The sequence below is a fragment of the Danio rerio genome, chromosome 3 (assembly GCF_052040795.2).
Source record: "Danio rerio strain M-AB ecotype USA chromosome 3, GRCz13ab, whole genome shotgun sequence".
Lineage (NCBI taxonomy): Eukaryota > Metazoa > Chordata > Actinopteri > Cypriniformes > Danionidae > Danio > Danio rerio.
Window position 1 is genome coordinate 6,120,001 of NC_141023.1, and position 17,968 is coordinate 6,137,968.

General features: G+C 39.3%; 1 protein-coding gene across 11 annotated transcripts in view; it reads right to left on the reverse strand.

Annotated features, from left to right (window-relative positions):
* atg4db (autophagy related 4D, cysteine peptidase b) overlaps positions 1-17,968 on the reverse strand; it is a 47,588-nt gene that overhangs the window by 21,628 nt on the left and 7,992 nt on the right. For all 11 annotated transcript variants that reach the window (XM_087241976.1, XM_087241967.1, XM_087241974.1 and 8 more), the window contains 5 exon segments: positions 16,396-16,686; positions 12,379-12,462; positions 9,311-9,484; positions 4,504-4,783; positions 81-142 (listed from right to left, as the gene is read on the reverse strand). In XM_087241976.1, coding sequence (XP_087098102.1) covers positions 81-142; positions 4,504-4,783; positions 9,311-9,484; positions 12,379-12,462; positions 16,396-16,585 — 790 coding nt within the window. In that variant the 5' untranslated portion in view covers positions 16,586-16,686.

Sequence of the window (17,968 nt, forward strand, 5' to 3'; positions counted from 1 at the left end):
CACACAGAGATTTACTGCGGTAAATAACAGAATGAGGCTAAATGATCAGCAAATATGTTTTTGGATCAAATTAGACTGACCTGTGCAGTCCTGAGCCACGTACACCACCAGATCAGACAACTCTGACGCTGACACGGCCTTCCTGAAAATACACACACCAACAACCGTCAGGTACTGCCAACTCATTTATATTTTATATTTACATTGAGTCATTTAGCAGACGCTTTTATCCAAAGCAACTTACAAATGAGGACAAGGAAGCAATTTACACAACTAAGAGCAACAATGAATAAGTGTTATAGGCAAGTTTCAGGTCTGTAAAGTCTAAGAAGGGAAGTATTAGTATTTTTTTTTTTTGGTACAGTTAGTGTGATATTCAAAGAGGCAATTGCAGATTAGGAAGTGAAGTGGAGACTAAATAGTTGAGTTTTTAGTCGTTTCTTGAAAGTAGCGAGTGACTCTGCTGTTCTGATGCAGTTAGGGAGTTCATTCCACCAACTGGGCAGATTGAGCGTGAGCGTTCGCGAAAGTGATTTTTTCCCTCTTTGGGATGGAACCACGAGGCGACGTTCATTCACAGAACGCAAGTTTCTGGAGGGCACATAGATCTGCAGAAGCGAGAGCAGATAAGAAGGAGCAAGGCCAGAAGTCACTTTGTAGGCAAACATCAGAGCTTTGAATTTGATGCGAGCAGCAACTGGCAGCCAGTGCAAACGGACTAGCAGCGGAGTGACATGTGCTCGTTTAGGTTCATTGAAGACCACTCGTGCTGCTGCGTTCTGGAGCAGTTGAAGAGGCTTGATAGAGTTAGCTGGAAGCCCAGCTAGTAAAGAGAAATTGTATATAATATAATACAATTTATGATATTAATTATTTACAGTTGAAGTCAGAATTATTAGCCCCATTTTTAATTTTTATATTTTAATATTTCCCAAATGATGTTCAACAGAGCACGGAAGTTTTCCTGAAACAGCTGTCTTTGTTTTGGTGATTTAACTCAATCACCCAATACCACTTTAGCCAAATATATTTCAGGAAGCCGGCTTGCGCATTTCATTTATTCAGTCATGAAGTGTTACGCCCTCGAGGCAAAACAAGAAAAAAAAAGAGGGGAAGGCAAAAGTCACGTTTTCAGAAGTTTATTTTAAGCCTACTGTGACCAAACATTAGGCAAAACGCCCCGACAAATTGCACGCCGCTGGTCTCCGTCCAACCCTTAGCCGGAAGAGTCTCTGCCAAACAGTGGCAGGACGCTGATAAAAGAGCGCACACTTATGCTGTTCACACCAGACGCGGAACACGCAGATAAATCGCACTATTCACACGTAAATAGTCGCGTGAACATTTGAGATTACTCGCTTCATTCGCGCGTCAAATTCACTTCAGAACAGACGCGGATTCCCGTGATGGGCAGGGCTTCTGTCTGCCCCGTGACTCTAGCTTCATAGCATAAGTGCTAACATGGATTTTACGAAGAAAATAACAGTGTTTATGTGCTTTACGAAGACTGAAAAACAGCGTCGATACGTTTAGAGCTGTGTCTGAGTCCACTACATCCTTTCAGAGGTGCATCCAGCTCTTTAAGCTCATAGACTCCTTCAGAAACTGAACCTGGCTGATGGAGGTTTTCAGCGGTGCTTCTGACTGAGCCCAGCCCAGTTTGATGAACTTCTTGTCGGTGTCTGCTGGGGGATTTCACCTGGGACACGGACAACAGGCGATACGTCACAATCACGCCCCCACAAGAGCAAGCTCCTGATTGGTTAACGCGGCGCGAATGTCTGCTGAAGTTCAGATTTTCGAACGCGAGTGATTCGCACGAAACACGAATAAAGCGCGCCACGCCATTCGCGCCATGCGCACCGCGCAATTCTCGTCATTTGCGCCGCGCCATTCGCGAGTATCACGCCGCAGGATGTCTATTCGCGCGTTTGCATTGACTTAACATGTAAATCACTCGCGCTTGACGCGCTTGCCGAGTCTGGTGTGAACGCAGCATTAGACTCAGGTGTTCCCCATCCACCTGATTATACCCCGCAATGTTACAGCACATCTGTAGAGGGAGCAACACAGACAGACACGGCAGACAAATGACAGTGCAGCAGGCGTCACATGAAGGCTCTCAATGTATGCATCCGTGACTGAAATGCACCCTCTGGTGGACAGTAGCAGCACTGAAAAGAGACGCAGGCTCAGAGTTCCACATGAGGTGGCTATTAATTAGCAAATAATATAAATATTACGAGCGTAAACATTAGGTGAGCAGGTTACATTGTAAACCCATGTCCTAACAGCACGTTTCGTGACGAGATTTGCATTGATTAACAATCTGGCTGCCATTCAGAATCACAGAATAGTGCACTCACTGCACTCCAGCGAAATGGTATGGTTTATAATCTAATTAAAACATAATAAACCTCTTTAACATTATTAAATGTAGATGCTGAATCACTGATATGTGTTGGTTTGCACTGAATCACAGTTCTTAAGTTCAATTTCAGGCGGTTTATTTTATTTTCCAGATCTGAGGTGAACTATCTGCTGCTGCTTTCAGTAGTATGGCAATAAATGTGGATGGAAATGTAATTCAAACCTACATTATTAGCATTTAACACTGAATACAGCACATGAGCTGTACCTGAGCTGATCATAGTTTTCTGTTGTTCAGCTGCAAGAAACAGAAGCCGTTTCTAAAATATCAATTTCCGGTGTTGGTTAGGACAAAACCTCCTTTTAATATGGAAAGTAATCCTTCCGTTGCATGCCACTGCTTTTAGTCAGAACATGATTCAAATCACCTTTAAATCAGCCTTTTGGATTGATAGTCAGGCAAGCTCCTGTTGATGCCATCAATCTGGCAAGCTGCCCATTTTGAACCAGGAGTGCAATACCTAGTACAACCACAGGGTGGCACTTACATAGAGCACCTTTAAATATTTCAATATAAAATATTAGGGGTGTAACGATACACTCAGCTCACGATACGATGTGTATCACAATATAGTGTTCACGATTCGATATGTATCACGATATTTGGAATAAAAATTGAAAATTAAACTGAAATTCAAATTTTATTTAAAAAAAAATTTATTGCCAAGTAAACTATTTTTTATGTATTTCTTTTGTTTCAACTTGTTAAACTGAACCTTCTTTAAAAAGATAAATTAAACAGGCCTGTCTCTGGAAAATAAAACAATTTAAAAACTTCTTATAAAATATTATTGAAATTATTCAATTCAATTGAATTTAACAGTAAGAGCTTAAGGCTTTGCTTGGTCACTTGCGTTTTTTTGTGTGTGCAATCTACATTTCCAGGTAATCAGCAGTTCCATAAAATAATCCTGAACTGATGTGTGTCTGTCTGAGAGGTTTTTATGGATGGCTGTCTTCATGTTGGGCATGATAAGTGACAGGGTGGCCGTCTTTTCATTACACAGGACAGTCGTGGCTCTTTTCAGCAGTTTAGGCAGGTTTACTATTTCTTCGGCGTCGCTGATGTCGGCGCTATCAAGTGTATCATGTTGACGTGCATTTTTGTGTACCTCTGTACTCAAAAGAGTTCATGCTCGTCGTAATCATAATTCTAAAATGTGATATGATTATTTACATAATGTGCACGCTTTCGGTTTCATTTCCACTGCTGTTCATACTTCCCACGCGGCTTTTAAACGATCACTGTTCCACAAACTGAATGTTGTTCACTACTTTATTACCTGTTAGTCACAACCTGCAGGTTCTGTTCACTGAAGCAGACACGCGCGCCTCTATCATAGTCCACACTCTGTAGTAACAGCTCACGGTCAGCTCACGTCATGTGTGATTTTGCGTCTGCCAATACATCATATAAAGACAGGATGATATTTTAGGGTGAATTGTACCTTATAAATACAGTATGTGACTCTTTCAACACCATTAGGAGGTATCCATGTCGCTGTGCAAAGTATGTAAATCACTGTGAAGACTTTAAAACTTAGGATGTTTGACCCAGTATGCGTGTCAAAAAGCGGACGAGTCTAAAGCAATGACTGTACAACCGAAATGTTGCCAGACGTCTGATTTTGAGAGGATGGGTCATCCTCTATTTCAGCTCCACTCATCTTGGTCTGCTAACATTACTGCTGCTGCAATCTGAACTCGCGTGCGACAGCAGGTGGAACGTAGTTTACATGCAAACAGCTCAACTAATAAGAGAAAACGGACGTCATATCGTAATCAAATCGTCATAACGCCACAATGCATATTGTGACATTTTTGCATCGCAATACATCATACAACGATAAATCGTTACACCTCTAAAAAATATATTGCGTTCAAAGGGGAAAAATGTGTTGTTTTTAACCCACTCATTTAAAAACAACATCACAATACCGTGAAACCGTGATTTTTTATCAACCGTTATCGTACCGTCAGAATCTTAAACCTGCCCATGCTTAAGCCACACATTTCCTATTTATTCCCTCACGACTTCTACTCCAAAAAAAAAACAATCGGCTGATCACTCACTGCAGTATGTGAGCAGCGATGGCGGGTCCGTACCAGTCGCCCGCCCGTTTCCCAAAAGCCCTGCCTAGCTCCACCAGCCGATGCAGGCCAAACGGAGCAGATGGCAGATCCCCAAACCAAGAGACGATCCTCCGGTGCGACCGCTCCTCGTGGCTCTCACCGTCTAACGCGGAGCCTAAACTGCATCTGCGAGACTTTCCCGAGTGTCTGAGGGAACCGTGAGCGTCCAGCACCTCCAGGTCATCTTTGGTCTGATTATGCGTCGCAGGCCACGTCCAGCCTGAAGAGACAAAATACAGATGAAGGAAACTACAAGTATTTTTTTTTTAAGTAGATAAAGAGGTATTACTTAGGCCTGTCGCAATTATGAAATAATCGTCTACTTGCAGTTATTTAATACAACCGTAGATGTTTCAGATGACAACAGTTGCAATTCCTTTAATAGCCACAAGAAGGAGAGTAGATGTCCCCCCTAAGCACACATGCCTTTTACTTTCACTTCACTCGTGTCTGTACGTCTTTGTGTGTTTGTTTGTGCATGTATTCGGGTGTGTGTGGATTTGTTTGTTTTTAGTGAATGTTTGTGTGTTTGTGTTCATGTACAGTTGAAGTCAGAATTATTAGCCCCCCTTTACTTTTTGTTTTCTTTTTTAAATATATCCTAAATGATGTTTAACAGATTCAGGAAATTTTCACAGTATGTCTGATAATATTTTTATCTTCTGGAGAAAGACTTATTTGTTTTATTATGGCTAGAAGAAAAGAAGTTTTAAATTTTTTAAACACCAAAATTATTAGCCCCTTTAAAGCTATATCGATAGTCTACAGAACAAATTATCATTATACAATAACTTGCCTAATTACCCTAACCTGCCTAGTTACCCTAATTAACCTAGTTAAGCCTTTAAATGTCACTTTAAGCTGTTTGGAAGTGTCTTGAATATCTAGTCTACTATTGTGTACTGTCATCATGGAAAAGAACAAATAAATCAGCTATTAGAAATGAGTAGGGGTGTCAAAATCGAAATCGATCAAAATTTATGCTTAATTTCGATTATCGAATCAAAAAATAGAATCGTCGATGCTGCCACGCCCCCATGTCACGTCAGCTTGGCTTGCCAAGCAGTAAAAAACAGGCTTGTTGAAGATCTTGTCAAACTGCAGACGCAGGAGACCCGTCGACAGAGCTTAAACCCTCTCCTCTTTCAATGAAGTCGCCGGTGTTTAAGCATTTTGGACTTCCAGTGAGTTATGTTGACAACGTTCGTGTTGTCGACAAAAAAAAAAACAGTTTTGCAAGCACTGCTATGTACGTATTACGAACGGTTCGTCCGATAGACAACACCGGCATCGCGATCCTCCACCCGCCCCCGTTGCAAATCCGCTCACGAAAAGTACACACTCAGGCCCTGTTTACACTGTCTTTGTTTTTAAATGGCTTTTTAAAACGACTACGATTTGACATCCACAGTGGCGTGTAGCATTTCTGAGCAGCCCTCCTTCCTCTCTACCTCTGACATACACACACACAGACACAGAAGCACACACACAGCCATGCGCTCGAGAGAGCAGGTCCAGGCAGTCGGAGGACTGCTTCAATCTTTCACTCACTTGTACTTAGTAATTTTAGCGAACACCTCAGATACTGTTGGCTGGTTCCTGTTGGTTGTGCGTCTTTTTTACCGACGCCATTATAACGACACAGATCACTGCCTATTCACGAGTCCCGCAGAAAAAGTGATTGACAGGTGGTAATTATGTGTGTATCTTGCCTTTATTCATTTACTGTATGGTTTGTTTATGGGTAAAACAAAGACCATGCAGGTCAGGTAGTTTAAACGGTAGGCTACAAATGATTAATTGGTCATTAATTAATTAATTATTCATAATCGAAAATCGAATCGAATCGTGCCTTCAGAATCGAAAATGTAATCGAATCGAGGATTTGGAGGATCGTGACACCCTTAGAAATGAGTTATTAAATCTATTATGTTTAGAAATGTGCTGAAAAAAAAAATCTCTCTGTTAAACAGAATCTGGGGAAAAAATAAACAGGGGGGCTAATAATTCAGACTTTAGCCCCTTTCACACATACAGACCTTTCCGGAAAATTACCGGCAATTTTCCGGAAAGGTTGTATGTGTGAACAGGTCCTTTTTGAAAATACCGGTAAATTCGTTCTGGCTATTTTCCGGAAAGAGAAGTTGTAAAATTACCGGCAATTTGCCGGAATGCTGCGCTGTGTGAACGCAGAAGGAATATTTCCGTAATAAGCGCGTGCACGTCTAGAACGTGCTGACGTAAGACTTCTGCTTTAGCCAATCACAACAGTCAGACGCATTTACGTCCGTACGGTTTGTGAGAAGAAAAGCCTTTGAATATTTTTCCAGACACATTTAGCTGCTAGAAGTTAGTCAGATCATGTTTATATGTTCTCCTTAATGCCAAACTGTGCAAATAATCATCGATGAGATGCTTATGATAAGCCGTTGTTTGTTTACCTTCAAGCTTTGCGTGTGCCCATGAAACAGCCTGTGAGCGCCTGCACACGCACATATTATGAACATCTCGACATGCGAATATGATCCTGTGAAAGTTGTTCACAATATTGATCATCCACAGAGTTTGTAATTTAGTCAAATGTTTACAAATACAAGCGCAGCCGTTTAAAGCTCATTTGTGGTGAATGATGTCAGAATTTACCGGTATTTTGGAATGGATGTGTGAATGCTCTTTTCCGGAAAATTTCCGTAACGTCCTCGCCTGTGTGAACAGCGCTTTTTTGAATATACCGGTAAAGTCGTTCCGGAAATTTTCCGGATATTTACCGGTATCACTGTGTGAAAGGGGCTTTTAACTGTATGTGGCTGTATGCATGTGCATGCATATGTTTGTGTGTGTTGGTTCGTCTATTTGTGTTTGCTCTAGGGATGCACCGATACCATTTTTTTTTTTTTTTGGAATATCCGATCTCAATATCAAAATTCTGAGTGCCGTTTATTTTTTATTAACATATTACAGTTTCTATAGTTCTAGTGATAAACTCAAACAATCTATCTTCTTTAGTAAAAAAATAACACACCTTCAGGCCTACTGTATATGACAGATAGACACAGACACAATCTGACTAAAAACACAATGCTTGCGAACAACTATTGGTTACATTATTTGAGCATTCATAATGACATTGATCTGATCTGTTGTGGTCCAGCTTATGTTTCCTTTTTAATATTAAGATTTGTCTTAGAAATCTATAATAGGCTACTATAAACATTAGCAGAATAACCAGCATTTTAGCAAAGCCTGATATTCTCATTCACACAGGGCATCAGCTTCTACGCTTCACATTCACTTTGAAAGAGTGACGTCAGGCGTTGCCGAACTGAATTGTGGATCTGTCTGCGCCGCTTCAGTGGTGTTGTCGCTGCAGAAGTTGGGACTTTCTCAACTTTTCAAGCGGCGACGGAAGCGTCAGCCAATCAGATCACAATATGCAAATACAACAGCTCAGACAGTAGCTGACTGCTGATTAATTTAATTGGCTGACGCTGCCATGATGATCGCGTTAGCCCCAACTTCAGACACGCCCTCTGTCAAGTGTTAGCTCCGTGTGAATAGCCGCGTTTTCACTATCGCGCCTAAAGCGAGCGAGCCAGGGCGAGCCAAGGCCAGTGGGGTTTCCACTGTCACTTCCGGGGCCTAATCGGGCCAAAGCGGGGCTTTCTTGGGGCAAACGGCCCGCCTTTTTCGGGGCGGAGTGAAAGGAGAGGCGGGCAGTTTTCTGATCGCACATGAGTACATGCGCCAAACAAATAAAGAAATAAGGGAAAGAAAACATGTAGCCCTATAGTCTGGGGTCTTTTTGCGTATGATCAGATCAACCAACAGAGCAACATTCAATATTCCTTTTATGTCACGACGTACAGCGAAAAGCAGCCCATACAGTCACATCTGCTATACGTTTAATGGAGGAGTGTAAATATTGCAGTTATGACTGAGTAAAATGTGTTCAGATGAATAAAAAAAGACGAAAAATCACTTGATCACGTTAAAATGACAATTAATATGTCTGTATTTTTACACATTTATTCACACGTTTGCATTACTGAGGGCAGGAGAGAGACAGGCTGCACTGGTGAGCAGTATCTTCATAGTTTAATTAAAATAAATGATCAACAAATGAATCTGTCTCGACAGCCTTTACATGTGAAGACATTATCTATACACAATCTGAATTCTTAATTAGAAAAACACAAAAAAACTATAAAATACTATTCATGAAAATACCTAAATAACAGACGAATCCAAACGCCCAACACAAGCGAGCTGCGCTCCAGACCAGATCAGCTCGATGACGTGTAATGTCTCCGAATCCGCCTGTAGTCCCATTTAGCAACTTGATAGCAACCGTCTTTTTAAAGAAGCATAATCGATTTAAAAGTTGAAGAGTGTGCTGTAACTGATGTGTTTTATGTCGTAGAACAAACGTGAAAATATCTTGAATTTGTGTTAGCCACAGACCTTATTTAAGCGATTTTACTGAAACCCCATTCAAAAAACCCATTGACTTTGGGACGAGGGGACCGGAAGTGCTAAAATGCTAACTCGCTTCCGGGTTTTTGCATACAAATTGACGTCATAGTTACTCCACTCTATATAGCGCATGCAAGATCGGACTGGGATCACTGCCAGCTGGCCGATACCCGATACAGCAAGAATATGCGGTATCGAACCGATATCCGATCCAAGTATCAGGATTGGTGCATCCTTAGTTTCCTTGTTTGTATGTGTGCATTTGTGTGTGTACCGTTGGGCATGATGTGCAGCAGTAGCCCCTGGGCGAGCAGCATCTGTGCGCTGCGAAGCATGCAGCCCCATCCTGCATCAGACGAGAGCGTGGAGCCGTCCAGCGGCCGAAATCCTCTCCTATAGCTCATCCACAGCAGAGAGGAGAACACTCGCCGAAAACTCTCCCGCACCCCTGACACCAAACACACACAAATCAAAATCAACACACTTATTTTTATTTATTCAGAATTTTTTTATATAATTCTTTACCTATTCATCTTGATGTATGAGCGGGCGCTGCTATTGGAATCTTTTTGCCTCAAGACATTTTGTCTCATTGACTTTCATTGATTACTAGACATTACAAACATCTGTTTGTGCTGCTTGATGTAGCAGACTGATATCTTCTTATGGTGTTATTCTACTTTCTCTGTATAGTCATGAACACACTTGTCTGTAGAGCAAGCAGTTTGACTGTTATCTGCTGATTATTATTGCTAGCCATTTCTCCCATAGGCGACTGAAGCAGAAGTTCTTAATCTTGAAAATGAGCGCACTTCAGCATCACACAATACGGTCGATATACAAAATAGCATTTATTAACTTACAGTGCCTACAGAAAGATCATCATACCCTGTGGAAATCTATATCTTTACTCGCATTACACCTTGCTTTTATTTAAAAAGAAAAGGTATTCGGGATGAAGTTGTATAAAGGGAGAGGTTAGGAGCCGGCGACAAAAAGAAATAATTTAAAGGCTGTAAAAGTTATTTGGAATGTGATTTGATTTCGGGCTGTATGACAAATCAACTAATTATTTCAAAGGGGTAAGATGATATTCTATAGGCTTTTTATTTGTTGAATTATTCGATCATTTATTTGTTACACTACCTGACAAAAGTTGTCACCTATCCAGGTTTTAGGAAGAACAAATAATAACTTGTCCTCTAGCTCAATGGTTCTCAAAGTGGGGGTTGGGACCCCCCGAGGGGTCGCGGAGCAATGAAGGGGGGGGGGGTCGCCTGGTGGTTTCAAAAAATCTATTTATTTTTATTAAACCACAAGAATTACCATATTTTATCCATAACCTTCTGAAGAGAAAAAAATAGTCGTTTATACCATATATAGTTACTATAGTAGCTTATAGTTACTACTTCTATTGGATTGCAACCCCTGGGGTAATAATATTGTATTAAAGACACAGCAATAGCGTCAGATGCAGCAGATTTCATAACACCTGGTCAAACTTTGTAGCCCATTTACAGCTCTCATACATAAAAAAAATTAAAAGAAGAATAGACTTGGGTCCATTGGTGTGTGTGTGCCATTGCATGCAAGGTTTCTGTATTTATAACCACCTCAGAGGATATTGGGGGTCGCGAGTCACTGGCATTGTCATTTTGGGGGTCCCGGCCTGAAAAGTTTGGGAACCCCTGCTCTAGTTGATCATTTGATGTCAGAAGTGGCTTATATGAAAGGCAAAGGCCTCTAGATTACACTTACTTGACCACAATACAATTTGATCATGCCTTGATTATTAACGATTTCATTAGGACAGTAAGGTCTGACTTTACGTAGACAAAAGTCTTGTGACTGAACACAAATAATGTCCAGTATAGAATATAAAGTCCTGCTGCAGTGGAGACAGAACGAATATGGTGTCTGACTCCATCATGAGCTTGGAGGACTGCATCCATACATCTCTGACATGACTCAAATCCCGCATTAATAAAGTCGCCTGGAATGGCAAAGAAAGCGTTCCTGCAGGACTCCCCGAGTTCATCAGGATCCTTTAAATTCATCTTCAACGCCTCCTGCATCTTACCCCAGACATGCTCAATAATGTTCATGTCTGGTGACTGGGCTGGCCAATGCTGGAGCACCTTGACCTTCTTTGCTTTCAGGAGCTTTGATGTGGAGGCTGAAGTATGAGAAGGAGCGCTATCCTGCTGGAGAATTTGCCCTCTCCTGTGGTTTGTAATGTAATGGGCAGCACGAATGTCTTGATACCTCAGGCTGTTGGTTATGCAGATCTCTCGCACGCCCCCATACTGAATGCAACCCCAAACCATGACTTCTCCTTAACCAAACTTGACTGATTTCTGTGAGAATCTTGGGTCCATATGGGTTCCAGTAGGTTTTCTGCAGTATTAGTGAAGATTAGTATGACTAGTAAACTCAACTTTGACACTTTTCCAAGTTATTAACTAGAAGTTATTATTTGTTCCTCTTACAATTGAGATCGACAACAAGACTTTTGTCACTAATGCTGCGTGTGATGCCACAGCGGGACAAAGAGAACAGTAAAATGTGTTTTACGTGTAACAGCAGTTTGCAACTCAGCCATCAGGGGGCACAAAGGGACAAGGATGCGAATGGACCGAAATATACAGTAAATATACTGTAAATCTGCTTGTTAAGTGGTGATGCATCACACAATAAAGTGAACTCTAAACAAAGTCATAATGTACACTACATTCTCGGAAATTGCTGCATCACAAATACCAAAGTTTTACAATTTATAAAAAAAAAAATGAATCACTTTCTGGCCATCGGATACCAGGCATGGACATATATATTGCGATCGTGATTTTCAAACGTATTAAAGCGCTTTGTACACGTTCATCATTACCGTTTCATGAGTCTCCCCATATAGTTAAGTAGAGCGCTTGGACTCGGAACTTGTTAAGTACAACGAGGATTTGTTTTGGAAACCAAAACAAAAAGAATTAAGAGACAACTAAAATGAATGTACAAACAAACATAAATAAATAAAAAATGTAGTAGCCTAAATATAGAGAGAGGTACAGTATTTGTTCTTTTAAAGTGATAGGACTAAGACAGCCAACAATAAAGCATTTTCATTTACATTTTCTTTGTTGATTGCATGAGCTTAGTAATAGATGCATTTAGGCCTATTAATGAATGTGATTTTGTAGTCCATTTTTGGACGATATAACCCGCTTCACAACATCTTTAAATTTAGCTTTTATTTGATTGTGTTCTGAAAGCACATTGAACAATCATCCTGATCCTTTAAATAAACATGCCATAAAAAAAAAGAAATGTGTGTGTTGTTCTGCTCACCGGTGGAGCTCAGCTGATAGGACTGTCCAAGCAGACACACAGGACTGCTCTTACTGAGCCGCGGTTTACTCTTCAGAGACCAGCCTGAGGGAAACACAGATGTGAGAGTGTGAACATAGGTGGGAAATGTGTGCGTGTGTGTGTGTGTGTGTGTAGTGTCCATGTTTAAAATCTGGGTTTACACTACAAAAAACATTTTTCTTATTTAGAGCTTTGTCTTGTTTCTAGACCAAATATACAAAAATTATTAAATCAAGATGTCTAAAAAAATGCATGTAAAAGTGTTTCCAGAAATTTAAGTGAGTTTTTCCCTTAAAACAAGTTAAATAATTTGATAATGGGATAAAGCTAAATAATTTTAGTTCAGAGCAAATACAAAATGATTTCACTTACCCCATTGGCAGATTATATTGCTTGCTTTATTGGAAAAACTCCATTTATTTTGACTCCTTATTTCTGAAAACAAGATACAATTTTTTGCTTGTCTACAAAATCCTTCTTAATTTTAAGATTTTTTAGATATAGAGTGGAGGAATTATGCCGTCAATTTGTATGCAAAAACCCAGAAGCGAGTTAGCATTTTAGCAGTTCTGGTTCCCTCGGTTCCCTCGTCCAAAAGTCAATGAACTTTTTGAATGCGTTTTACACTAAAACGCTTGAAATACGGTTCGTGGCAAACACAAACTCAGGATACTTTCACGTTTTATTCTACGACATAACACATCAGTTACAGCACACTCTTAATGTTTTTTTTTAATCAGTTACGCTTCCTTAAAAAGACGGTTGCTAACAAGTAGTTTAATGGGAGTACAGGCAGTGTTGCATTTTGTGAGTTCTTTAAGTATTTTCATTAATAGTATTTTATAGTTTGTAGTATTTTTCTAATTGGGAATTAATATAGTGTGTAGATAATGTCTTTACTTAGAGACGACAAGGCATATTAATCTGTTGGTTATTTATTTTAATTAAACAATTTTATAAAGATACTGCTTACCAGTGCTTCCTGTCTCTTTCCTGCTCTCAGTATTGCAAATATGTGAATAGGTTCGTAAAATACATAAATATTAACTGTCATTTTAACGCAATGATTTGATTTTTCGTAGTTTTGTCTTCATCTAAACACATTTAACTCTATGCCATAAATAAATGCCGATTGTCATTGCTATGGCCATCGTTAGCGGTTCTTACACGCTTGCAGCAGTCAAGTTTCAAAATAGTTCAGCTTTTGCCGCTGTGTGAATTAATACTGAATGTAGGGCTGCAACTAACAATTATTTTAGTAATCAAATAATCTGTTGATTATTTTTTTTGATTAATCAATTAATCGGATATTAAAAAAAGCAAGAAAACCATTCATTTTCAACCCTTTATTTAAAAAAGCTCATCCCTGAGCTGTTATAATAATAATAATATTAATAAAATAAAAAAATTCTCAGGCCATTTTTCTTGTGTTGTTTTCTTGGGAGGGGGTGGGTGTCACGGATGAAAGTAAGGACCAGGGGGTTCGTGGACGTTGCCTACTATCTCTATGAATGCGCCGGCCCTGATTTATTATTATTTATTACATATTTATTGCCACATCAGCAACTTATGGCTATTTTGTGGCCAAATGGATATACATTAAAATATTACATGATAAAAAAACAAATTCGTATTACACTAAAAAAGTTACTTAGAAAAAATGTATAAAATAGAAATTATTTATTTATTTAATTATTTAAAGTTTTATGTGATTTTTCAGCTCTATTTTTGATTAAAAAATGTAAAACTCCTCCAGGTGGTACATTTTTAAAAATGTCCATCAAAGTACTCTCCTTATAAAAATGTTGTCTAATGGAATTTAAACTTCTGCATTCCAACAAAATATGTTTGATGGTAAGAGCAGCCTGGCAGGAATTACATTTAGGTGATTCTTCGCTATTTAATAAATATGAATGCGTCAACCTAGAATGTCCAATTCGACATCTGGTATAGACCGTCTGATCATGCCTTGTTTCAAAATTATAATTAGCTAAATGTCTTTCATTTATTTTCGGGTTGATTTCATGTAATTTTTTGCTGATGCAGTTGTCCCATTCTCTTCGTTTATGTACGAATTCATGATGGGTTTCAAGTCCTCAGGAGGAATTAAACATTCGGTCACATTCAAGGAGATAGCCTTGTTTTGCGCCGGCCCTGATAACACTGGTGAGAACTGTGTACTGTTTACTTTGGTGTTAGTAACTAATATGAAGCGTGTATGCACTCAGAGTATTTCTATATTGTTGATTAGCTGCTGGACATTTTACTCTGTCTCGCGCTGAACACTGTCAGTGTCGACCAAGGCTGTCATCGGTCTAATCAGCGCAGATTAGCTTTGTGCTAAGGAGGGGTTTGGGAACAAACATATGGGAGACGTTGGAATAATTAGGTAACAATAAATGCAGATTATAAGACAATGAAAGTGTTTTTTGACCTTGCATGCATATTAGACTGTTGTTGGAGACCCTTGCAGCCAAAATATGACCCTATTTCATGTATAATATGTAGGGATGTAACGATACACTCAGCTCACGATACGATGTGTATCACGGTATAATGTTCACGATTCGATATGTATCACGATATTTGGAATAAAAAATTGAAAATTAAACTGAAATGCAGATTTTACCAAGTAAATTATTTTTTATGTATTTCTTTTGTTTCAACTTGTTAAACTGAACCTTCTTTAAGAAAATAAATTAAACAGGCCTGTCTCTGGAAAATAAAACAATTTAAAAACTTTTTATAAAATATTATTGAAATGACAGAGACAAAATTAAGGAACAATTTAAGTAAAGGTGCAAAAAAAAATAAGCTTTCTATTCAATTGAACTTAACAGTAAGAGTTTAAGGCGTTGCTTGGTCACTTGCGTTTTTTGTGTGTGCAAAAAAAATCCACATTTCCAGGTATTTAATTCATATTTAATTAAACTCATTAAGAGATATCTCTAATTACAATTGTGACTAGTCAAAACTCATTTGAGATATCTGCAAATATTTTTCAATGGAAGTCAATGGAGGAATATGACTAGTCATAATATATTTGCAGATATCTCCAATCTGATTTCGTACTAGTACAATTGTAATTGCAGATATCTCTAATTGTCATTCTGACTAGTTGAATTATAATTATGACTAGTCAAAATATAATTAGAGATATCTGATTAAATATATTTATGGATAGTGAGAACAAGAGTTTAAATGCTAAAACGGCTAGCCATACGCGCGCCTCTATCAAAGTCCGCCCTCTGTAGTAACAGCTCACGGTCAGCTCACATCATGTGTGATTTTGCGTCCGCCAATACATCATTATATGAAGACAGGATGATATTTTAGGGTGAATTGTACCTTATAAATACAGTATGTGACTCTTTCAACACCATTAGAAGGTTTCCATGTCGCTGTGCAAAGTATGTAAATCACTGTGAAGACTTTAAAACTTAGGATGTTTGACCCAGTATGCGCGTCAAAAAGCGAACGAGTCTAAAGCAATGACTGTACAACCGAAATGTTGCCAGACGTCTGATTTTGAGAGGATGGGCCATCCTCTATTTCAGCTCCACTCATCTTGGTCTGCTAACATTACTGCTGCTGCAATCTGAACTCACGTGCGACAGCAGGTGGAACGTAGCTCACGTGCAAACAGCTCAACTAATAAGAGAAAACGGACGTCATATCGTAATCAAATCGTCATAACGCCACGATGCATATTGTGACATTTTTGCATCGCAATAAATTGTACAACGATAAATCGTTACACCCCTAATAATATGGGCTCTTTAAGGGAATTATGAATTACATTCAAGTAGGCCTATTATAACATAAATATATAGTATTTCTGACAATTTTCTTTATAATTTGACTTGAAGAATTAAAGTATCGCAATACTACTTGGTATCGTGATACTTCAGCTGGTTTAGTATCGTAAGATGTATTAATGATAACGCGACAACCCTAGTATAAAAGTATAAAAAAAAGCCCAACATAACCAAGTACCTCTATATCTGACGTTATGCCATGCTGACATGAGTTTGCTTTTGAGTTTGGTCTTCTCCTTCGACCCCTGGACATCTGCGCTGAAGTCCAGCAGACCTGGGTTCGACATATTCACCACCTCGAAGGACGCGAGGTCATCGGCGGACTCCATCTCTCCATTAAACTCCTCGCTCGCATCACTCACATCCATCACAGGAGGGATACTGTTGCCATGACATCCAGAGAAGTTAAACCCCAGCCGTCCAATCAGAGGAGGGATGCGAAAGGTTCAGCTCCAGGTGAAAGCTCTAGCTGTGGGACAGCGAAGTAAAGGGCATTAATGAATAAACCACCAGAGGAAATACACACAGCTCAGTAAAGCACTTTCTCTGGGAAACACTGAGAATCATGTGACTGTTACAAACCCCCTGATGTTAGTCCAGGGTTGTGGGGTTTGACATTTATTTAATTAAAATATATTTATATAAACAGTGAATGAGTGGAAAGACAACCAAAGTAATGCCAAAATATGTGTGTTTTTATTTACAATCCCAAAGTGCAAAGGCAAAAATATACTATTTACAATATGTACAACACTGAAACAGATGAAGACGGGAAAAAACAAGAGAGCTGGCAGAAGGGACGCGGGCGGCGCTAAAGAAATGAAAAGAACAAAACCCAAACTAAATCTAACTTCCCAGAAGCATCTAGCTAACTAACTATGTGAAAAACAGTATAATTAACACACGAAGATCTTTCGAGTCCTGACTATCTACTCTATCCATCTATCCACAAAAGTACAAGGAGTGGCGCTCGCCCCTAACCTAGTGTACTAGACAGCAGAGTAGTCCTATGTGTTGCGAAATGTACGTCACGTGACCTTCTTACCTGTCCGCTTCGTCCAAGCCTCGTAAACAACGATAAACTAAGAACAATGTACGAATAACGGACAGATAACATGCACATAGAAACAAGCAACAACAAAATACACAGTTAGATGGGTTACTTCTAAACGCACGCGATAAATACAAACAAGCAACAAAATAGCGAAAGAGAAAAATGCAAGCAAGGGAAGGCGAGTGGTCTGGCGCGCGCTTTTAACACGCGTGGTCTTTGCTTATTGGATGTGACGTAAGAGTGACGTAACCGGGGAGGAATGACTGACAGCTGAATGGACCAATGAACGGAACCTGAGAATACATGAGAGCAGATACGGGAGAAGAGAGCAAAAGCGAGAGAGAGAGAGGGAAAAAAAAACAGAGAAACAGAGCACAAAAAACACAAATACATAACAGTGACACAAGTGTGACTAAAGGACACTTGTTAATGTGTAGAATCAGAATCAGAAAGAGCTTTATTGTAAGGTGTGTTCACACATAAGAGGAATTTGTTTTGGTGACAGAAGCTTCTACAGTGCAACAGAATTACAGACACGGGACAAAAAACAGATCATGAATAAATTGAAAAATAGAAGTAAATAGTGAATGCTAACATATAAATTGACAAGTGTATGTACAGGTATACAGTGTTATATGTGCAGCTATTATGTGCAAATTGGCCTGTAAAGTATGTTGTTAAATAAGTGTATATGTGT